Below are 24,591 nucleotides of genomic sequence, written 5' to 3' on the forward strand. Positions count from 1 at the left end.
CTGACCGGTGCTCAGGGTCCTGGACGCTTCGGGGGCACCGGACCCCGAGTCAGTGGACCTCTCCTCTGAGGGACTGGCCGAGCAGGGGACCCTCTGTCCTCCCACTACCCCTGGTTCAGGCGGGGCAGGCCGGACAGTGGCAGTAGCCTGGGGGTTCCGTAGAGAGGGCAGGCTGGAGGGCTGCTCCACCACGATGGGCTTGAGATCCTGGCGAGGGAGGAATGGTTTGAAACGGTGACAGTGTTTATGGTGTTACACTTGTTAACTGAACGCAGTCCTTTTTCAAGTGGCCTCTTTTGTTCATTTAGCACAACAGGGGTGTCAGTTGGGTCGCAGCCTGAGACCAGAGACTGTTCCACTCACATATCTGACGTAGTCTTTCCACTGGGTCCACCACTGCATGGAGATGAGAAACCATGTCTGACCTGGCTGGAGTCCATGTCTGCTCTCTCTTTCAAGCCACCCCCTGAACAACACACAGACAAAGTTTTCAACTATAGAGCGGTTGAACTGTACATCAGTGTTTTGGCAGATGTGTGTACCTGATGATCTGTCCCTCCTCTTCAGGACTGGCGGGTCGCAGTCCCAGGACAATGTGACAGACCTGGAGACAGACAGACATGAACACAAAGCCAACAACGAACACCACAACAGTTTGTCTGCATGTGTGTGTGATTTCACCTGGAAGAGCAGGTTGAGGAACTCGTTAGCCAGAGCACTCTTCACACTCCAGATCTGATAATCTTCCAGGGTCAGGTGACCTAGCTGTGTGCACGGGTCAAAGTGGAGGGTCAAAAGTCAAGTTGAAAGACAACAAGGACAGCCACATTATAAACACATTACCCAAACACACCTTACATACATCCTAGAATAGTCTCACCTTTGTTGTGTCATGCATACTCAGGATTCCGTCCACTATGTCTGGCAGTTGTGCTTGGAATTCCTGAAAATGGTCAAACGAGTTAACAGAACTCAGAAGAACTTTAGATATCTCATCCGACCCAACCACCTCCACTACACTAGCCTTGACCCGTCCCACCCGACCACCACCTCCATTACACTAGCCTTGACCCGTCCCACCCGACCACCACCTCCATTACACTAGCCTTGACCCGTCCCACCCGACCACCACCTCCATTACACTAGCCTTGACCCGTCCCACCCGACCACCACCTCCATTACACTAGCCTTGACCCGTCCCACCCGACCACCACCTCCATTACACTAGCCTTGACCCGTCCCACCCGACCACCACCTCCATTACACTAGCCTTGACCCGTCCCACCCGACCACCACCTCCATTACACTAGCCTTGACCCGTCCCACCCGACCACCACCTCCATTACACTAACCTTGACCCGTCCCACCCGACCACCACCTCCATTACACTAGCCTTGACCCGTCCCACCCGACCACCACCTCCATTACACTAGCCTTGACCCGTCCCACCCGACCACCACCTCCATTACACTAGCCTTGACCCGTCCCACCCGACCACCACCTCCATTACACTAGCCTTGACCCGTCCCACCCGACCACCACCTCCATTACACTAGCCTTGACCCGTCCCACCCGACCATCACCTCCATTACACTAGCCTTGACCCGTCCCACCCAACCACCACCTCCATTACACTAGCCTTGACCCGTCCCACCCAACCACCACCTCCATTACACTAGCCTTGACCCGTCCCACCCGACCACCACCTCCATTACACTAGCCTTGACCCGTCCCACCCGACCACCACCTCCATTACACTAGCCTTGACCCGTCCCACCCGACCACCACCTCCATTACACTAGCCTTGACCCGTCCCACCCGACCACCACCTCCATTACACTAGCCTTGACCCGTCCCACCCGACCATCACCTCCATTACACTAGCCTTGACCCGTCCCACCCGACCACCACCTCCATTACACTAGCCTTGACCCGTCCCACCCGACCACCACCTCCATTACACTAGCCTTGACCCGTCCCACCCAACCACCACCTCCATTACACTAGCCTTGACCCGTCCCACCCAACCACCACCTCCATTACACTAGCCTTGACCCATCCCACCCAACCACCACCTCCATTACACTAGCCTTGACCTATCCCACCCAACCACCACCTCCATTACACTAGCCTTGACCTATCCCACCCAACCACCACCTCCATTACACTAGCCTTGACCTATCCCACCCAACCACCACCTCCATTACACTAGCCTTGACCTATCCCACCCAACCACCACCTCCATTACACTAGCCTTGACCTATCCCACCCAACCACCACCTCCATTACACTAGCCTTGACCCATCCCACCCAACCAACCCCAATACTTACCGGGAGTGAGTCCGTACGATTGTCCTTCCACACCTCCAGAAGAGCGACCACCATCGCATGGATCTCATCACGAGACAGAACCCCATCCCGGTCCAAATCAAACACTTTGAAACAAACTGTGAAACACCCCCCAAAAAATGCATATCAGAAGATTGTAAACTAATCTATAACCTCTGGCTGCAAAGTACTCCATATCCTCTGGCTGCAAAGTACTCCATAACCTCTGGCTGCAAAGTAACCTATAACTCTAGGCTGTATAGTACTCCATAACCTCTGGCTGCAAAGTACTCCATAACCTCTGGCTGCAAAGTACTCCATAACCTCTGGCTGCAAAGTACTCCATACCCTCAGGTGGTAAAGTAACCTATAACTCTAGGCTGTATAGTACTCCATAATCTGGGGCTGTATAATATTTCAGAACATAGTAACATTATAGGTTCCAACTATAAACTCCAATACAGACTGAAGCTGCAGTTTCACCACATAGGTTCCGCAGTAATCTGTAACGCTCTGCTTTCTCTGCAGTGTGTTCAGATCATTAATTGCAATCCTAAATTCCAATATCTGCTGCCATTTCCAAGCGTGAAAATGTCATTTCAAGGCCTAATGAGAATTTGGATGACAGGGTAGATGGCATACAAATGACCGTTCAGAGGCATTCAATGTTCCTGAAACACATCAGCTTTAATGTTTTTACAAGATAAGGGGAAGGGGGGGGGGGTGACACTCACACACGTTAAGAAGCCTCAGCATAATGTGTGAAAAACAAGCTTTAGGTCAGAGGATTATATCTATCTACCCATTAGAACAGATCACACAGCAGCTCTTACATTTCTGCCTCTCGGCAACCGGCCCCCGGCAACAGGCTGACAAGCCACAGGAGATCTCCTTAAAGTCTATGTGCTTGTCCCGGTTCTCATCAAAGGCGTGGAACAAGCCTGGAAAACAAGATTAAAAGTCACACAAGTTAGCACTGCACTTCTACAAAGTGGGACTTCGTAAAAGAGAAACAGCCTACAGACTGGAGGGCTTTGAATGAAAATCGACATACAGTGGGGATACACTGCCGATTTTGCAGGTTTTCCCACCTACAAAGCATGTAGATCTCTGTCATTTTTATCATAGGTACTCTTCAACTGTGAGTGACGGAATCTAAAACAAAAATCCAGAAAATGACATTGTATGATTTTTAAGTAATTCATTTGCATTTTATTGCATGACATAAGTATTTCATACATCAGAAAAGCAGAAGTTAATATTTGGTACAGAAACCTTAGTTTGCAATTACAGCGATCATATGTTTCCTGCAGTTCTTGACCAGGTTTGCACACACTGCAGCAGGGATTATGGCCCAATCCTCCATACAGACCTTCTCCAGATCCTTCAGGTTACGGGGCTCCATAGATTTTCTACTGGGTTCAGATCTGGGGACTGGCTATGCCACTCCAGGACCTTGAGATGCTTCTTATGGAGCCACTACCTAGTTGCCCTGGCTGTGTGTTTCAGGTCATTGTCATGCTGGAAGACCCAGCCACAACCCATTTCAATGCTCTTACTGAGGGCAAGATCTCACGATACATGGCCCCATCCATCTTGCCCTCAATACAGTGCAGTTGTCCTGTCCCCTTTGCAGAAAAGCATCCCTAAAGATTGTTTCCACCTCCATGCTTCACGGTTGGGATGGTGTTCTTGGTGTTGTACTCATCCTTCTTCTTCCTCCAAACAGGGTGAGCGGAGTTTAGACAAAAAGCTCTACTTTTGTCTCATCAGACCACATGACCTTCTCCCATTCCTCCTCTGGATCATCCAGACGGGCCTGGAAATGCGCTGGCTTGAGCAGGGGGACCTTGCGTGCGCTGCAGGATTTTAATCCATGACGGCGTAGTGTGTTACTAATGGTTTTCTTTGAGACTGTGGTCCCAGCTCTCTTCAGGTCATTGACCAGGTCCTGCTGTGTAGTTCTGGGCTGATCCCTCACCTTCCTCATGATCATTTATGCCCCACGAGGTGAGATCTTGCATGGAGCCCCAGACCGAGGGAGATTGACCGTCATCTTGAACTTCTTCCATTTTCTAATAATTGCGCCAACAGTTGTTGCCTTCTCACCAAGCTGTTTGCCTATTGTCTTGTAGCCCATCCCAGCCTTGTACAGGTCTAAAATGTTATACCTAATGTCCTTACACAGCTCTCTGGTCTTGGCCATTGTGGAGAGGTTGGAGTCTGTTTGATTGAGTGTGTGGACAGGTGTCTTTTATACAGGTAATTAGTTTAAACAGGTGCAGTTAATACAGGTAATGAGTGGAGAACAGGAGAGCTTCTTGAAGAAAAACGGGTCTGTGAGATCCAGAATTCTTACTGGTTGGTAGGTGATCAAATACTTATGTCATGCAATAAAATGCAAATTAATTATTTAAAAATCATACAATGTGAGAGAGGGTGTGCCATGCTCCTACCATTGACCATGTCCCATAAAGCACGGGGCAACTAGGCGTGATTCATCAGAAATAACACACACCTTCACTTAGCGAGTGGTGGATGGGCGGAGACACCAGTGGGAGGAATGTTTCCAGGTCAAAGCGTCCAGTCCTGGACTGAGCCTTCAGCAGCCAGTAGCGTTTCTCCAAGTCAATGATATCAGACTCTTCTACTGCAGAGAAAAGGGAGGGGAGGGGGGTACATTATTAGAATTTTCTAAACCAAAGCATGCATTTTTCCCCCAGCATTTGTTTCCGTAAAGCAGGGAAATATAGGGTTCTTGCTCAAGTGGCAGTGCGAAGGATTCAAACCCATGCTGCAGAAGTACATGGGTACCAGAGGCTCATGGCGCCAGGCCACTCCAGGCCATCGACAAGAGTCTTCCAACCAAAACAGATCACTGACCAGCGGTGCCAAACTCAACGTCGCCAGCAGAGGAGAACTGTAACAGTGAAGGTGTTGGACCATGACAGGTATGGTGGACTACAGTCCTAGTTCAGCACAGCCACCTGATCCTGCTAGCTTATATTAAACACTACATGGATATCCACACTGCCTCAGATGAAAGCTTACAGGCTCAGGCTTCTAGCTCGAGCTACTAACTTATATAGACCCAAGCTAAGACGGCTGTATGTTGCCTTGTCCGCGATGTCTGGCTTTCACGGTTCCATTCTGGAACTTTCCCACAATGTCCAGGCGTAAAAACAAACATTTTAATGTGATTATTCCCAGATCTTAGGAATATTCCAACCAGGGTATTTAGAAAAAAAAACCTGGACCATTTGGGTTGATGATATTTTGCATGCCTATCTGCAAGTGATTGATTAAGATTTAGTCTTGATGTGCATTAATAGCCACAGAATGAGGCCGACCAGCTCAGGGCTAGGTCAGAGATCCAGAGTTCATCTGCTCTTTCCATCACATTAATCCACAGCTTTACACTAATAGGATTTAGCTAAAGGCTTGCTAGCTCATACCGGGCAAGGCTTCCCCTTCCACCACACTGTCCCCTATCCATCCCTACACAATTGGAATTAAAACATAAACAATTGAAGACTGTGACTCAAATGGCAACCTGTCCCCTATAGCACTGGTTCCCAACCTGGGGTCCGCGCCCCCCTCGGGGGGGTGCCAGAGTTCACAGGGGGTGCGCGGGAGCGTATCTGCTTTGAGGTGAATAAATATGCATAAAATGTCCCACTAATAATTTTATATAAAAAATATTTTTTTTAAAAATCATATGTTTACATTGCCAAGAAAAGGCAGTTAAAAAAGGAACGGCAAAAACTGAAGAAAAATGGCAGAGAAACATAAATGCGGTGATTCTTCATCAGAGGCAAAGAAAAAGTTTAGACACTATGACGAAACCTATATAAATTTTGGTTTTATTGAAGGCCAAGACAAGTCACGACCAGAATGTGTCTTCTGTGGTGAAAAACTCGCAAACGACAGCATGAAACCAAGCAAAATGAAAAGACATCAGGAAATGAAGCATCCAGAGACAATCGGCAAAGATAAGGAATTATAAGGATAAAAACAGCATACCTTGCTGACATATTCACTCTTTATAATGAGACCAACAAGAGACTGCAAGGCTCTGAGTCAAACATCTTGATGTGCAAAGAAACAATCAATGCTTTTATGCGCAAGCTGGAGTACAGGGCTGGGAAAATGTCACAGGGGCTTTTACAACACTTTCCACTGCTGCTTCATCATTCTGGGGGTACCGTTAGTGCGTCTTTGCGCGCCGAGTTTTGCCGTCACATGACTTCGCTGCAGGAGGAATTAAAGTCCCGCTTTGCGGATGTTGCCGCATTATCCAAAGAGTCGTGGGTTATGGATCCCTTCACATCCAAGCTTGAAGATGTCGAATACCTTGGTGGTGAAGATGAGCTCGCTGAACTACAGACTGATTCACTGTCAAAAAAGTACTTCCAGGAGAATGGATTCAAAAAGCTTTGGATAGCCAGGGGACCTGTTGTCGCACCTAAACTTGCAAAATATGCCATTACAAAGATCATTCTCCCTTTCAGTACAACCTACCTCTCTGAGACAGCCTTCAGTGCCCTTGTGGCTATAAAAACAAAGTCACGCAACAGACTGGAAGTCCACAGCGATTTTAGACTGGCCATCACTGGCATTACACCTGACATTCCATCACTAGTCAAAGGCATGCAAGCACAAGGTGGACATTAGCGTTATGTATTTGAGCTGACGTTATGATTAGCCTTGTAAAAAAAGGATCTGTGCATGCATGCATGTAAGTACAGCATTCTACCGTTCATATTTAACATTACGTTCATAACATTCAGTATTCCATATTTATACACAAAATATTGGAAAAAAAAGAAACAACTGTGTTTTAATTTGTGTAAAAATTAAAAGATTAGGCTAAAAGGAAACATTTGAAATTGAAGAAACATTTCCTCTGTATTCATGTAAAATGTCATTAAAACATAAACTTATAAAATATACAGTGTGTGTGTGTGTGTTTTATGTGCATAGCATTAAAAAAAAAAAATAATTATATATATATATATAGATAGATAGCTGGGGGGGGGGGTCCAAGGATTGTTGAATATGTACATAGGGGGGGCCCCAAGAAAAAAGGTTGGGAACCACTGCCCTATAGTATCTAGTGCACTACTTTCAACCAGTGATTATTATTACATTATACGAGTAGGCCCTGGTCGAAAATAGTCCACTTACAATGCTGTGTTATAGGGGCTTTGTATTTAAAAATTACCTCAGAACACGTGAAAAATAAACCATAGACAGTCAAAAACTTCAGATCTATCAAAAGTAGATATTTGTCAAATCTGTTATGATTTATTCATTGTAAAAGGCCCGAAATGTGTTTCCTCCATTCCGCTAGCAATACCAGCTGGATAGCTACCTGTGTGGGAGGAGCCAAAAAAATCACACACAAGAAACAAAGGCATGTAGCGTAAACCAGTCCAACTTAGCTACACAAAACACACAGGTCTGGAGTGTAAACCAGCTTGGAGGTGTGACACAAAGCCAAGCGTGTTCATTAGTCTAAGTGCTAGGAGCTAGTTCTCTGTCTTAATTTTTGAAAACCAATGTGGAAAACAGAGAGGCCCCTTGGGGCTAATAATATTATGGCCAGGCCAGTTTGCCTCTCAGTCCAGCACTGACAACTGCAGACTAGGTTGTGCGTGGGCTGACGGAGACAGTGCATGTTAACCAGAAGACAGGTGATGGGGAGGAATGGAGAGGTATGGCTGAATGACTTGAAACAGCAGCAGTAGTTCCAGTGGTTCTGGTTCCATACTGCTCCTTACAGGAAACATCAGGTCTACATAAAAACAAGTATACAGAGAGTGAGGAACAGGGGAGAGAGAGAGAGACAGCTAGGGAGTGTTAGAGGGCGGGAGGGAAGAATGAGTGAGAGAGAGGGTGTGCAGGAGAGCAAGAGGGACACATGGAGAGGAGAGAAAGAAAGGGAATGAGGTAAAGAGAGCATAGGGAAAAGACAGAGATCATAATCAATGTAAAGAATCTGTAATTTCAGGGCATGAATTTACTGTTAAGTTCACACCAACTCAGGATTAGGCAGCATAGGGACCAAAAAAAAAAACCCATCAACACAGAAAGTAATCGGGTAATTAAGGAAAAGGGATATTTATCAGGCTGCACTCAAGGTCCAACAGAGATTTGGCTCCTGCATTTTTCCCGGCACGCTCCATAATGGATAGGGACGAGGCGCTGACACAATGTGTGCCTGGCAGACGAGCGTATGAGCATTGTGAGCAGTGAGTATAGAACACACAGCCCGAAGTGCACGGTCTTATTTTACAGTTTGTGGTTGGCTTGACGTGTTGTTCCTGTCAGTCTCTGGGGGCCACGGTACGAGCAACGAAACGGTTGCTCGGATTGTTTTTGTGGTGCTCACAGAGCTATACTTGCCGCCCGCCCTCTGTCCAAGCAGGGCTGGGTAGGATGTGTCAGCAGAGCTTTCTAGCCCCAGAGTCACGTAGGAGCTTGACAGGGGACAGACGGCAGGCCGCCCGCAGCGGGCCGACACAGAACCAGACCAGACAGAAATGGAGCAGGTGAGGGCCTCTATCAATTATGTGTATCGCTGGATTAGGATAGAATAGGACGTTCTGAGTATATTCAGCTGCTTTAAGATGTACATCCACCAGCATTACTCCTGATTTCCATGATGTGTTCCTGCCACCTGATTGTGGGAGATGTTGAGTGGTTTTCACTGATGGCTTCTTGGAGGTACAGTCACTGGTGTATAGTGAGTACAGAACCTTGTGGTTCTTCAGTGCTGAGGGACAATTAGTCCGAAAATACATTCAGATATAGGTGGGCGCTACAGGTTTTCTAGTAGTTCAAGCATGACACCTGTTTTTTGGGGGGGACTTGAACCTTGAAGAAACTGATCTAAAAAATAATTTGTGAAAACGGGAGAGCTGCTCAGAACAAAACTCTGAAACAACCTCATCTGGGCAGACTACCTTCTAGCGGTTCTGCTCTTAGGCAGGCGGCCTTCCTGCCGGTCTGTTCATTAAGGCTGGAATAACCTCGTCTAGGCAGGCGGCCTTCCTGCCGGTCTGTTCATAAAGGCTGGAATAACCTCGTCTAGGCAGGCGGCCTTCCTGCCGGTCTGTTCATAAAGGCTGGAATAACCTTGTCTAGGCAGGCGGCCTTCCTGCCGGTCTGTTCATAAAGGCTGGAATAACCTTGTCTAGGCAGGCGGCCTTCCTGCCTGTCTGTTCATAAAGGCTGGAATAACCTTGTCTAGGCAGGCAGCCTTCCTGCCGGTCTGTTCTTACTGGCTGGAATAACCTCGTCTAGGCAGGCGGCCTTCCTGCCGGTCTGTTCATAAAGACTGGAATAACCTCGTCTAGGCAGGCGGCCTTCCTGCCGGTCTGTTCATAAAGGCTGGAATAACCTCGTCTAGGCAGGCGGCCTTCCTGCCTGCGGTTCTTAAAGGCCGGTATAACCTCGCCTGGGCAGGCGGCCTTCTGGCAGATCTGTTCTTAAAGAGCCTGTTTACCTGCTTTGTGATGACAAGGCAGCCTGAGACAGGCCGAGGGGGTACTAATCCTACATATATAAACATTCACATGCACGCATGCATGCGATGCACCGGATGACTCATAACCTGCAGGTCTCGCAGTTATATAAACGGCACGGCAACCGGGTTCAGAGTCATAACGTATTTTGAGGACGAAGGGGATGTGGGTAACGGGTGGGTTTAATGTGGAAATACACTGCTGGGCCAAACACGTACCTGTAACGTTCTGTTACTTCTCAGAGATCAGAGTAGGCTACATTTCAGCTGCCAGCACCGGCCTCTTTGTCACTCAGTGAGAAGCGCTTGATCTAAGACAACGCTACATCCTGCCCTCTCAATTCCCCAAACAGGTGACTTAGGTTGGTTCTCTCCGTATATCTCACTGATCCCAAGGCATCGGCTTACTCTTTTTCTCTCTAGTCCCAAAACATAATTTGTAACCTATTCTTCAGTCTTCGGCAGTTCTATCACACTAGGTAGGCTATAAATATTTGAGTAGCTTTCTCAGGGGATGTATTTTTGGTACATCTACCTGTCGTTTATTCGGTGACCTGAAACTGTTATTGTTATTTATCTAAGTTACAGAGTGATTAAGATATGACAAGTGTACTTGTTCATATTTTTTGTGCCAGGGAAGAATAGTTTTATATTTGTCTGAACAGTAAGCCTATTGGACAATACATGCGTTAACTCAAAGATACTGCAGCATTTTCAATATTTGCGGGTGTAAGACCGGGTGGGGGCTTTAACTTCATCCAAATAGCCAGGTCAGTTGCACATGGGTCATTAGGAGTTGTGTGACGGCGTGGCTGAAATAACAGACCCGGGAATCACGCAGTCATATGTCTCTTGGAGGCCAGTGAGGTCAGCCCCCAGGACAGACTCTCCTCTCAGAGCCACAGAAAGGCCACAGCCATCATCACTGACCTCAGCCGCCCAGGCCACAGGCTGTTCACACTGCCTCCACCTGGCAGACGGAGATGTTTAGCAGCCCCACACCCAGGACGGAGAGATGGGGAAAAAATAACATTCTGCCCTGCACTTGAGTACGCAGCTCAGAGTCAGACAAAACACACTGAAGCTCATTCTCACACACTCACACACACTCACACACACACTCTAGGTTATGGTCCCGCGTATATAATGAATACCGGTGCCAAGCACTCGTAACGTTCCATTTTTATAAATACCTGATTTGGATGACCTATGAGTGTTGGGTCATTTGTACTCTCCTTCTCATTTTGCGTAACACTGCTACTTTTACTGTGGTATTATTTTATAAGATGCGCTGTTTAGCAACAAAGACAGCCATTTTGATACACCAAGGGATGACACCGGATGTAATGTTAGTCACCACACACATTCACAAACAGAACGCCAGCTGGACTCCAAGCAACCCTCAAAAATGTAGAAGAGCCCTGATGTACCGTTCCAAAGCCAACTGCTAAACTAACTTGACGACTAGCGATCGGCGCGACACTGGGAGGAGATAAATACCATGTCATCATCCTGTGGCTGTGCACTTCCCAGGGCAGCCTCACCCATCCGCCTGACACCGCTAATCTATAAAACCCACGACCTCCTCCATGGATCGCCTGCGGAACACGACTCATCCCTGCGCTAGGCGACCACACAACTGACTCGCGGACACCTGGATCGTTTGTTATCCACTGTTGCGCACTGCAGGCATGCGGGACTCTATGTAAGGACATAAAGACAAGCTCACCTGGCAAAGGGGCGGTCAAGGGAGTTCAAACACGAAACCTCGAATATGCACTTCTGCAATTTGGTTGAGATTAAAAGTGCTTCTTCATGCTTTCGCTTCCTACACCAACCAGAAAAACACAGACTGGGAAGGGGCTCCACCCAGCTCAGATACTGGTATTTTAACCAATCCCATCAGCTCTTCTCACATCAGAGATTTCTCAGAGCCGATTGGTCAAAGAATAATTGGTCTGCCTGAGTAAATTAATCCTAAATCTCCACAACCCGATCTGTTTAGTTCTGAGACCAACGCTGAATGTCAGTGCTGAGAACCTGTACAGTTCACTACTTCTAACCAGAGCCTCCGAAATCAGAACCGCCTTCATTTACTGATTACATTTACACATCCCCAGAACGTCACTTGGCGTGAAGGTGTTCCTAGAGGTAGACAACATCTGGGGACGGACTACCAACAAAAACCTACTTATGTCAACGTACATTAATGTCTTTAGATGGTTGGTTTTCGAGGGCAACTGTGAGAGCAAAGAAACCACGGGTCCTAGTAAAAGATTCTACGCAACCGAGGAAGTGTGATTTGGGTTCCCCAACAGGTCCAGCGCCGTTTTGGGTACCTACCCTGAGGAGCGACTCTGTCGGAGCGGCAACAGAAGTACCACACCATGTTCCACCCCTGGCGGCCCCGGACGTGCCGACAGGCCTGGCGTGAAACATAACAGAGTTCACCAGGTTAACAGCTCAGGAAAACACCACGCCAACTCATGCCATCCTGTGCCAGCACTTATTCCAAGCGGGAAGAATTCCTTATGGCATTCCCACAGTGTTCCAAAAGCATCTCAACCGACAACAGGAGTGTCATCCTGCCATGGCGTCTGTTCTGTGTGTCTGCCGATGGTCCACATGCGTCTTAAGAACGGTAGGACATGTTCTGGAAAGTCCAGGCACACACACACAAACCTGTTCAGTCTCTCTCCCTCTCACACACACACACACACCTACCTATAAACACACTGCTTGCAGAGTTAAGAGGATAAGCTGGCAGCAGCAGATTATTAGCAGTCTCCAGGTACTCTCTCTGATTGGTAGCTAAGATCTCTCCTGCTCTCTGATTGGACTACAGGTAGGAAGAAGTTATGATCTTTGATTGGTTTTCTATCAACTTTATTTTATAGCGCCCTTTTTTCATCAGCAATTGACACAAAGTTCTTATACAGACACAGCAGATCAATGAGTGTAGTGTTAGATGATAGTAACATAAGTGGTAACAGTAGTAACATAAGTGGTAACAGTAGTAACGGAAGTGGTAACAGTAGTAACGGAAGTGGTAACAGTAGTAACGGAAGTGGTAACAGTACTAACGGAAGTGGTAACAGTAGTGTCGGTGCAGCGTCAGGTGTCGGTGCAGCGTCAGGTGTCGGTGCAGCGTCAGGTGTCGGTGCAGCGTCAGGTGTCAATGGTCACTCACAGTGTGTAACTCCTGCCAGAGTCTGGTAGAAGGTGGGAGTGTCACTGTCATCTGTCAAGGTCACAGACACGCCCCCGGAGAGCAGCCAACGGGAGAATGTGAACGCCTCCTTGTTCTGAAGGAGCCAGTTCTTAAAACGCTCATAGTTGACCTTCTCCCCCTAAGAGGCAAAAACAGAAACATTTTATTTTTATCATAAACAAATCAACAAGTGCGTAGCTGAATATTTCACAGCGAATGCTTGACCAAATTGTTATTGTAGGGTAGAGTAGCACTTTGTTTATTGGATTTCAAATATTTTATTAAGGAACACAGGATAAAAACAGACATTTCCCAAAAAATTATAATCTTAGAATAAAAAAAAGAATACAAAGGGCAAAACAGAAAACATCCACGATAAATAAAACAAAGATAGAACAAACAAAAAGGACACATATAGGTGCCCTTCCCTTACCCCTAACCCCTGACCCATAACCCCTGACCCCGCTCAGGACACACTGACTGTCTAACAGATTACTGATCGCGGTCAGGAATCCTGTGTCAAACCTGTGTAACAGGATTGTTCTGACTGTCAGCCTGTGTGCCTCTTCCACTCAACCAGACTGTGTTAATGCCATTAGTGTCAGGGCCAACGCCAAGTTACCTACCTGACACCTGGACTCACCTGTCTTTGGAGTGACACTGACACTACAATAATGTCAAAACTACATGAGCATTCCACTGAGCACATTCAGACAATGAATGGCCACACAATAAGGCAGTCCGCGTCAGGGGCTTGTGGATGGTGCAGCTTTCCACGTTCTGCACGCCAGTACAGCTCGTGTCATTGCTTTCGAGTTCAACTCGTTGTGGTGCCATACTGGCAGAGCAGAGAAGTCTTACAGGAGTCGCTGCAAACTGGTTCAGCAACGTTCATGGTCGATAAGTTGGATGTCAGACATGTGGCACATCAGTGCCTGACTGCTCAATAGTGGCTGTTGGCTGCAGAATGCACTCTCCTCCAAGAGCGTAAGCTCCGCCAAATACTCCCTGGTTGAGCGAGGAGTGTCGTTAACAGCAGGCTTGGTGGGATGTTTGTCCAGGGACACATCTCAGTGTAGGAGTTCAGCGATGAGGCAGGGCCATAAATCACAACATTGTGAAGGGAAAAAAAGCCTGAGCATGTATACAGAAATGATATGCTTTTGAAATTGTGATTTTTCCTGGACAGGGGGTTTTAATCGCCACTGGTTGGAAAAGCAACAGCATCGAGCCAAAACGGATCCGACAATTGTCATGAGTCAAATATGTGACCACTGTCATCAAAACCACTCACCATCAAACTAATTCAAGACTGACTGAGGAATGATGTTGATTCTGCTGAAAAACAAGATACTACACATCTAGCCCCATATATTACTCATCCAGCCCAATATATTACTCATCCAGCCCAATAGTGTATCAAATAGAAGTATATGATACACTGCCGATTTTGCAGGTTTTCCCACCTACAAAGCATGTAGATCTCTAATTTTTATCATAGGTACTTCTTCAACTGTGAGTGACGGAATCTAAAAATAAATACAGAAAATCACATTGTATGATTAAGTAATTTGTAATTTGCATTTTATTGCATGACATAAGTATTTGATACATCAGAAAAGCAGAACTTAATATTTGGTTTGGTATTTGGTTAATACTTTGTTTGCAATTACAGAGATCATACGTTTCCTGTAGTTCTTGACCAGGTTTGCACACACTGCAGCAGGGATCTTGGCCCACTCCTCCATACAGACCTTCTCCAGATCCTTCAGGTTTCGGGGCTGTCGCTGAGCAATACAGACTTTCAGCTCCCTCCAAAGATTTTCTATTGGGTTCAGGTCTGGAGAGGCGACTACAGGACCTTGAGATGCTGGACATGCGCTGGCTTGAGCAGGGGGACCTTGCGTGCGCTGCAGGATTTTAATCCATGATGGCATAGTGTGTTACTAATGGACTGTGGTCCCAGCTCTCTTCAGGTCATTGACCAGGTCCTGCCATATAGTTCTGGGCTGATCCCTCACCTTCCTCATGATCATTGATGCCCCACAAGGTGAGATCTTGCATGGAGCCCCAGACCGAGGGAGATTGACCGTCATCTTGAACTTCTTCCATTTTATAATAATTGCGCCAACAGTTGTTGCCTACTCACCAAGCTGCTTGCCTATTGTCCTGTAGCCCATTCCAGCCTTGTGCAGGTCTACAATTTTATCCTTGATGTCCTTACACAGCCCTCTGGTCTTGGCCATTGTGGAGAGGTTGGAGTCGGTTTGATTGAGTGTGTGGACAGGTGTCTTTTATACAGGTAACGAGTTCAAACAGGTGCAGTTAATACAGGTAATGTGTGGAGAACAGGAGGGCTTCTTAAAGAAAAACTAACAGGGCTGTGAGAGCCGGAATTCTTACTGGTTGGTAGGTGATCAAATAATTATGTAATGCAATAAAATGCAAATTAATTATAAAAAATCATACAATGAGATTTTCGTTTTAGATTCCATCTCTCACAGTTGAAGTGTACCTATGATAAAAAATTACAGACCTCTACATGCTTTGTAAGAAGGAAAATCTGCAAAATCGGCAGTGTATCAAATACTTGTTCTACCCACTGTATATTACACAAAATGATGGCTTAAAAACAAAAAGTCCCAGAGTACATCGAAAGTGGTGTTAATTTCATAATCAGAAACATCAAATATAACTGTCTTGAGGATGTCACAATAATTCCACATAACACCAATGGACAGTGCATTTTGACATGAAGCTACTTTTAAGTCTCATCCAAACATAAGCTCCTGCATGCCTTGCAGAATATATACAATTTTCTCACTGGCCCGATAAAGTGTTTAAGTGGCTCAGAATTCTCCAGGTGAGCTCTCACACCTGGTCAAAGGTAAATGTGTGTGTGTGTTCCTGCAGATGCGGACAGAGCTGTACTTCCTGTCCAGTCAGAAGAACCGTGCCAGTCTGTTTGGGATGCCCCTGATCGTGCCCTGTACTGTCCACACCAGGAACAAGGACCTGTGCCGTCTGGGTGCAGGTGTCCCGTCTGGCCAGCCCTCTGCCCCCCCCCTCCCTCCCCAGTACAGGACTGGTCAGTACCACACACAGACACACTTTCTGGCAGCAACAATCAGCAGTCGATTTTGACCCGAGAAGCAGCCAAGAAACTAACACACCTAAAATCAGATACAACAGTGCATCCAATTATCTTCCTGTGATATGGACAATGTATCATCTGATAACATTAGACACCATTTCACCATGTGAACTGTTACTTGTCTATCTAGCGTTTTCCGATTGGAAAAGCAAATGTAATTAGCTGAACATTCCAAGCGCAGTAATCTGTAAAGTACAGATTAGCCTTTGTCATTCACTCCGTCAGGCAGGTATGACAGGAGGAAAACCAGAGCTGTAAATTGTTTAACCTCATGGTAAAAGCCTAATGCATATAGTTAATTATAACACTGCAGTTATGGCAGTTTGTAATGAATGTAGGAAAGGTATAAGGGGCATTAGACCAGGCACCAGGCCAGCAGAATGTGCCCACGGAGTAGTAATCACACAAAATGGCTGTGAATATAATTAGACTAAGAAGCCGACTCTGATCTAAAACTGTCGAAAGATGAAATTACAAAAATGTGATTAAGACCAAAAATAAAGCAAAACTCAAAGTAGCTGCCAAAGTTAACACCGGCTTCATGGGTCTTGAAATAAGTAGGTTTACTGAAAAATAGTTTTTAGGTGTGCATTTGTAAGGCCAGTGACAAAAATGGGTTTGTGTCTCAAAAAGTGGATCTGAGAGGGGAGAGCCACTGGATCCACCAGGGGAACTGACAGGTGAGTAGTCAGGTACTGACCTCACTGAAGCACCTCGTGAGAGAGGGCGGGACTTCCCCATCCACGGCACGTAGCACCGCCTCCATGTCGTCCCGCGAAACATAGCCCCCTGACTCAGTGGCAAACAGGCTGAAGAGGTCTGCGGAGGGAGGAACGAACACACACACACACACTTAATCCCAGGCAGTCCGGCTTGTCTTATCAGCAGACGCTGCAGGCGGAGATCTTGTTCAAGACAGACTCACTTCAGAGTCGTCACATCAATCACACACACCCCCTCTGGGAGGGGGTGGACCAGAGAGGGGAAAGTAAATGATAGAGGGAAAGAAAGACAGAAAGCATGGAGGGTTAAGGACAGAGACAATGATGAAGACCGAGAGAGTTCGAGTTATCAGGTCAAACAGCCCCACGAAAATTGGACATTGTAAAAACAGATACGCTAGTGTTTCGGAACAAAATGGACACCCTCATCCAACGCTAGAATCCAGGCGTACCAGGTCCCTGTTGCCAGAGGCAGAGACAGTGAGGAAAAAGAGAAAGAGTGATACGTACATTTTGCCTTCTCCTCATCTCGTCCTCGGGTCAGCAGTACCAGGCCAATGATGAGGTTGTTGAAGTGCAGTCCTTTAGAGGTGCCCCCAAAGGAGGCGTAGATCACCTGCAGGAAGAGACCAGAGACTCAACGAGCTGGGAACATTCAGCTATGCTCACAGCAGGGCCTTGCACAAGTTATGATTAAATCACAGTGGGAAACCTGAGGTCTAGGGAAAATCTGAGAAAACCATTTTTTTTTTCTGCACATAGCAACATCAGACACGAACATATTTCAGACACGAACCTCGCGAGGGCAGGGATTTGTTATCGAGCAGTGTTCTTGTAACTCAATACTGACGGTGTTTGCTAAGCAAATACTCAGGGGACTGACGTAAAATACTCACAAAACCCTTCTGCCTCCAGAAGTCCGTTTCCATCAGCATAATCGCTAACGGCTACACAAAGTGGTAGACGTTCATGGCACACACGGACATTGGCATTCCCGCTGTTTGTTTGCAAAGTTCCAGAAAACAGTAATAACTGTTCCATTCTGTTCATGTTTCAAGATGAACTGCTGCAAACATTTAGTGGATTACCAAATAGCGTCAATCCATTTTTGAATACTTTTACGTTCTAGTTTAAAGATTCAGCGTTTTTTCTCCACAGGCCCATAACACACGCAAGAAGACATGTAGTACACGCACAGATTCCACTTTAAAAACCAGCTCATGTGCGCAAATATTGGCAGGCCAAGAAGAATATAAACAAGGCCCTTTTCTGTCTTAACAAGCCGCATACGCTTTGATAACGAGCCGCATACAATTTGTATATAGTTTTTTTTTTCATGGTTTTCAATTAATCAATTATGTTTATTTTATAAAGCCCTTTTTAAAATCAGAGGTTGTTGCAAAGCGCTTACACACTTATCCAGTCCAAAACTCCACAGAGGTAGGAGAATGTTAAAACAATGCATATTGGAAAAACGACCCAGAAAGAAACCTAGAAAGAGGTTGTTGACTAATGCAAAGACAGCTACCAAGGATTTATGCAGGCAACCTGAGGAAGAATGTCTCGTTTATCACATTCATCAAAGCTCAGGGCATTGGTAATCAATGGACTCACATCATCGTTTGGATCAAAAAATGTGTGTGTGGTCTTCGGGGTGATGGTGTGTGTGTGTGTCTGTGTGGTCTTCAGGGTGATGGTGTCGGTGTGTGTGTGTGTGTGGTCTTCAGGGTGATGGTGTCTGTGTGTGTGTGGTCTTCAGGGTGATGGTGTCTGTGTGTGTGTGTGTGGTCTTCAGGGGGATGGTGTCTGTGTGTGTGTGGTCTTCAGGGGGATGGTGTCTGTGTGTGTGGTCTTCAGGGTGATGGTGTCTGTGTGTGTGTGTGTGTGTGTGTGGTCTTCAGGGTGATGGTGTGTGTGTGTGTGTGTGTGTGGTCTTCAGGGTGATGGTGTCTGTGTGTGTGTGTGGTCTTCAGGGTGATGGTGTCTGTGTGTGTGTGTGTGTGTGTGTGGTCTTCAGGGTGATGGTGTCTGTGTGTGTGTGTGTGTGTGTGTGTGTGTGTGTGTGTGTGTGTGGTCTTCAGGGTGATGGTGTCTGTGTGTGTGTGGTCTTCAGGGTGATGGTGTCTGTGTGTGTGTGGGGTCTTCAGGGTGATGGTGTCTGTGTGTGGTCTTCAGGGTGATGGTGTCTGTGTGTGTGTGTGTGTGTGTGGTCTAAACATCTTAGCATTTAGTAGTTATTGTAAGTTAGCAAGCAGCAAGAGAACTTGATCACTGTGATGTACTGGGTCACCTGAAGGGCCCCACTGTCAGGCCTAGTGATGGACACTGTCAGGCCTAGTGATGGACACTGTCAGGCCTAGTGATGGACACTGTCAGGCCTAGTGATGGACACTGTCAGGCCTAGTGATGGACACTGTCAGGCCTAGTGATGGACACTGTCAGGCCTAGTGATGGACACAGCCTGGGGCGATCATCCTGCCTCCAGCTGAAGATTAACTGTCCTTGCCTGAGACTCTATGTATTCAGTTTCCGTTCCACAATCTCTGGGAAAGGCTTCCTCTAACACGAACGCAATACTGACAACGAAAACACTGACGTCACACACACACACACACACACACACACACCTCTATCTTCCCCTGTCTATGTAGGAAACAAGCATCTAAGAATAAAGCCAGCGTTTACCACAGTTCCTTCTACAGCAGATCGCATTCAGGAAGGAACCCGCAAAGACCCACTGAATCTGGCCCATGTTTTTTTCGCTGGTAAAAGTCAACCGTAATTTGCGCGCCTTCCTGACAATTTCAAACAGTGTCTGCATCCTAAACGGCACCCTATTCTCTGTAAGGCACTATGAAGGGAATACTGTGCTATTTGGGACGCACACAATCCCTTTCTCAAGTCTCTGCTGGGAAGATGTAAGGCTTTAATGTCTTCCTGTAGGGAAGCAGCAAGCAGAGTCTTCCTGCAGCCTATTGATTAGGGATCAAGCCAATGAGACCAAGTGCCCTTTTCAATTCAAATTAAATGATTTGCTGGTAGAACCGGAGAGCATGGTGGAGACGGTCTGTGGATGAAAGCATGCGTATTTATGGTTTATGGTGCTAATTTCAATGTCATTTCACATAAAGGTATTGTCATGTTGAAGCTAGTTAACCAAAGTGAAACAGGAGCCATCTTGAAGACGGCCCATGTTGACAGCCCTAATGAGCAGCTACGACAACATAATTCTAAACAAATATCAACAAAAAGAAACCATTCATTGAAATTCTCCGTGCACTCAAAGCGGAGGTGACTTCATATGGGCTGTAACTTGTGTCTTTGCAGTGGTGCCATTTCAGCCCACCCAGTCCATTTTTCTCTGGTTAACAGAAGTGCACAAATCTAAGAATATATATATATATATATATATATATATATATATATATATATATTTGTCTTTGCAGACAAACTGAGGCTCTGCTCATCTCTGTTTACCTTTTATTTTAAATATCAATTTAACTCCTCATCTGTGAAGTTGGTGTTCGGGCTAACTCCCGATGGGCTACCATGGAAACAGCGATAGGAGCCCAGGCTGAGAAGAAATGGCTTTAATTGAGAGTTTGAGCAGTGTTTAGCACTAGGACCTAATCAACCAAAGACAATGGGAATTCTGACTGGCATTAATTGGTTGTTTATATTTCTACAGGGTGACCTTTTTCCTTTTGAAATATCAGCCAGATTGTTGTTGCACTAGTTCCTGGATTGCAGCTTCAGTGCCACATAGTCATGACTAAGACTCCGGGGGTGGTGGGGGGGCTGCTGCGTTACAGTTGCTCCGATGGGGCAGCACAGGGGGGGGCAGGTGTGAGACGTACCTCTGCGACCTTCGGGGGAACCCCATCTCCCAGTACTTCTCTGTAGAAGCCCTGTTGGGTAATGTAGCTGGACAGGCCACTCGTCCTTTTGAAAGCATCCTTCAGTCTCTTCAACTCCACATCCGTTACTAGAGACAGAAGGGGGGGGGACAGAGAGACACAGAGGATTATATACGGTGGATCATGAAATAAAATCATGGAAACAGAAACACCCCAACAAAAGGACTGTTATTTTGAAGTGACTAAACCACAATTACAAACGACGCTGCAGAGACAATTAACATAAAAGGGTCTGACAGTTAGTAATTTGTGTTTATTATATTAATCAGCGCCTGATTTTAAGGAGCACTGGTCGCATAAACATGAGGCAAAATGAATCAGTGTGTCAAGGGGAACAGACTAAAAGTCTCAATCATGACGGCAAAAATCATGACCGCAAAAATCATGACCGGCGAACGTGGACAAAGTGCATCAGCAAAGAGGAACAGTAGCTAGTCGACGCTGACCGTCAGCGATAGGCAGACAATTGACAGGACAGATGCTCAGTACCCCAAACGGCACAGACTCAAAAATAAACAGAACTGAATCAGCACCTCTGTGATCTGGTTTTAAAAACAAAAACTGAACATTGTGAGCTTCGCAAAGCTGAAATTTATGGCAGGGCTGCCATTTTGCAATCACTTGTCTCCAGGGCCAACGCACAAAGACACAGAGGTTTGTGTGAGGAGCAGAAATCCTGGGGATGGACAAACCATTATTTTGTCCAGCCCCTGCATGTTATATTTCAGACAGCCTGTGCCTGTCTGTCAACATGTGCCTGTCTGTCTGTCAACATATCTGTGGCACGGGTCTCCCCACAGGACAATCACATAATACCAGGAGCTTCCCAAAACATTCTGTCAGCAGGCCATTATCAAGTTCCACCACAATCTGTCAAACAAATCCCACAAGTATCAGATGCCGTGGGCAACACTGACAGCATCCCACCTTTGTGTAACCAATGGTGAATTAAAAAGAAGAGGCAAACCCAGCAACTGGCAATTCATTTCAAGCCATATTGTCCTTCTGTGTGGTGCATTGCTTTTGCCAAGAGCCCTATGAGTAACAAAGAGCTCTGTGGGTCTGTGGAAATACTTTGAACTGAAAAATCCTCTGAAAACTGCTAAGTAGGATTACCTAACACATGTATATCATGAGTAGTTGTTGGGCACCACTGCAGACTTTCCCCTGAAATAAGTAGCAGCAGCACAGGACCATCTCTCTCTGAGAACAACGAGCGAGGTGGCTGGTCCCAAACACCTGGGACCTCCTAGCGGTGTCCTTGTAGCTTTCAAGTGGTTGCTCCTTTTTCTGTAGGGCCGTAACGATCTAACACCACACTGCCGTCTCCCCGACTCCACACATCCAGACCGACCGATCGTGTTTCGTGAGCCAGTTCTGTTCCCTCTGGGACTCCCATGTGGCCTTACTGGCTCACCAAGTCACACCGCCTCCGGCACACACTTCATCCTGAGGCCCTGACTTCCCCTCTAGGCAGAGTGCAGGACAGCAGGTTGCCTCTCAGACTATGAAACAGCAGCCACGGCCCGGGGAGATTACGGTCATGTGCTCAACCGCGGACCCTGCCACTGTGCCGGGCACACCAGCAGACTCCCCAGAAAGCAGGGTCAAAACGTCTAAACCTCTCAGTCAGACGCCAGGGCACACAGTTGAAATATCAAGTAAATGCTTTTTGAATTGGAAAACACGACTTAGGGATTCTGTCCCTGATGTCAAAGGCCCTCCTGCAGGAGATCAAACCGGAGCCGAAGTCCTGTGTTGTACGCACAGCATCACTAAGCACCTAAACGTTTGACCGTAACAGTCCAAGACCCCGGTCAGGTGCACAGCTCGTGCCCAGTAACAATGGGGGGTTCATAGCGGCTTAAGCCCATTTTCCTCCCCGGGGTTACTAATCCATGTAGGAGCTGACAGCGTGTCACCCCCAAGTGGGTTAACCTCCCTCTCTGGAAAAAAGAATGTCTAGTTTTGTGTGGTGCTCTACACAGGACTAAGAGGTTTCTGAGAATGTGATTGTTTGTTCGTTTCCAGGGCGAAATCTCACACGGGTAAAGTGTTCAATAAGCAGTGCTGGGGACTACAGGTTCACCCAGAAGACGAATGCCTAAGTCCTGGGCTCTGTTTGAGGACACATCCATCCATGATAATGTCTAAGTCCTGGGCTCTGTTTGAGGACACATCCATCCATGATAATGTCTAAGTCCTGGGCTCTGTTTGAGGACACATCCATCCATGATAATGTCTAAGTCCTGGGCTCTGTTTGAGGACACATCCATCCATGATAATGTCTAAGTCCTGGGCTCTGTTTGAGGACACATCCATCCATGATAATGTCTAAGTCCTGGGCTCTGTTTGAGGACACATCCATCCATGATAATGTCTAAGTCCTGGGCTCTGTTTGAGGACACATCCATCCATGATAATGTCTAAGTCCTGGGCTCTGTTTGAGGACACATCCATCCATGATAATGTCTAAGTCCTGGGCTCTGTTTGAGAGCTTTTTGAAAGTAGCTTTCGTGCTAGCACACACAAACACACACAGTAGCACTCCTGTCCCCTAGGGAGGTAATGTGGGAGACTAGCTACCAACTGTCTTCATTTAATAGTTCATAAAGCACAGTCACATGATCTATGGGCTAAAATCCCATTCACCCAGCCGCAAGGTCGTGTGTGTGTGTGTGTGTGTGTGTGTGTGTGCACGTCTCTAACACACAAAATGCATGTTTCTAGAATTTCCCAGGTCTTTTGTTGTCCCAGCAAGGTTATTTATTTAGTATAGACATATTTCCACATGCTGCAGGGCTGATGTGAAGGGGGGGCACGTGGAAATGTGTACATCAGCTGTAAATTAATGTGTATTAAATCATCTCTATCATATCTCTCCTAGGCTCATCAAACACTTTACATAATTGCATGTCAAATTTGGGGTAGACTGTGTATTCAGATTTTCTATAATATTTAGGTGCGGACTCTGACTGGACCATTCCAGGACATTGATCATCCTAATTTCTTTGGTGATTTGGCAGGGTGATTTGGATCATTTGTGTGTTTAAAGGTGAAATTAGTCTTTAACTTGGCCTTTCTAGTGGAGGGCAGCAGTGTTTTATCCCAAACCCATTGATATTTAGAGCTTTTCGTTGCTGGCTCTATTCTGACTGGAGCCTCTGTCCTCACGGAAGAGAACCAGCCCTACAGCATGATGCTGCCACCACCAAGCTTGTCAGTAGGTACTCTGTACTTAGGATGATGAGTCGTGTCAGCTTCCAGCCAAACGTGTTTTGGATTCAAGGCCAAAAAGGTTCCATGTGGTTTTTATGAGATTTAATATCTTTATGCAAAATGTGTAGGAGTTTGGATGTTCTTTTTTTTGTGAGAAATTACTGAACTCTTGGCACCCTCCTCCACACTTTAAACTTATGAAAAATGTGTGGAATGGTTGTAATATGCAGGGGTTTCCTCGTTCCTACCTAAACAAATGTTGGGAGACAGCCTTTCTGGGTAATTATTTGAAGTTGGAACTAAAAGGAAAGGCTACAGGACCAAACAAGTAGGCTTGGTAATTAGCTATGATAAAACAGTGTTGTATTCTCAATTACCCCTGTGTTAACTAGCTAGCTTAAGCTTTTCTATTGTCTTTGCTTTGCAGTTGGCAACCAGTTTTACTAGGGGCTGTGTAAAGTGTAAAGTAATTCCTGAATGCAGACATTATTGCTGCAGTTGTCATTGAGTTC

General features: G+C 46.4%; 1 protein-coding gene across 3 annotated transcripts in view; it reads right to left on the reverse strand.

Moving 5' to 3' along the window:
* usp32 (ubiquitin specific peptidase 32) overlaps positions 1–24,591 on the reverse strand; it is a 57,648-nt gene that overhangs the window by 20,091 nt on the left and 12,966 nt on the right. For 2 of the 3 annotated variants that reach the window (XM_029121635.2, XM_029121628.2), the window contains exons 3-14: positions 20,801–20,928; positions 17,454–17,559; positions 16,922–17,040; positions 13,047–13,206; positions 4,847–4,978; positions 3,162–3,269; positions 2,332–2,447; positions 881–943; positions 682–765; positions 543–604; positions 364–466; positions 6–207 (exon numbers count right to left, since the gene is read on the reverse strand). In XM_029121635.2, coding sequence (XP_028977468.2) covers positions 6–207; positions 364–466; positions 543–604; positions 682–765; positions 881–943; positions 2,332–2,447; positions 3,162–3,269; positions 4,847–4,978; positions 13,047–13,206; positions 16,922–17,040; positions 17,454–17,559; positions 20,801–20,928 — 1,383 coding nt within the window. Of the gene's footprint in view, positions 1–5; positions 208–363; positions 467–542; positions 605–681; positions 766–880; positions 944–2,331; positions 2,448–3,161; positions 3,270–4,846; positions 4,979–12,199; positions 12,282–13,046; positions 13,207–16,921; positions 17,041–17,453; positions 17,560–20,800; positions 20,929–24,591 lie in introns of those variants that run through there. The other variant, XM_029121655.2, reaches the window with a different exon arrangement.

Source organism: Esox lucius, chromosome 1 (assembly GCF_011004845.1).
Source record: "Esox lucius isolate fEsoLuc1 chromosome 1, fEsoLuc1.pri, whole genome shotgun sequence".
Lineage (NCBI taxonomy): Eukaryota > Metazoa > Chordata > Actinopteri > Esociformes > Esocidae > Esox > Esox lucius.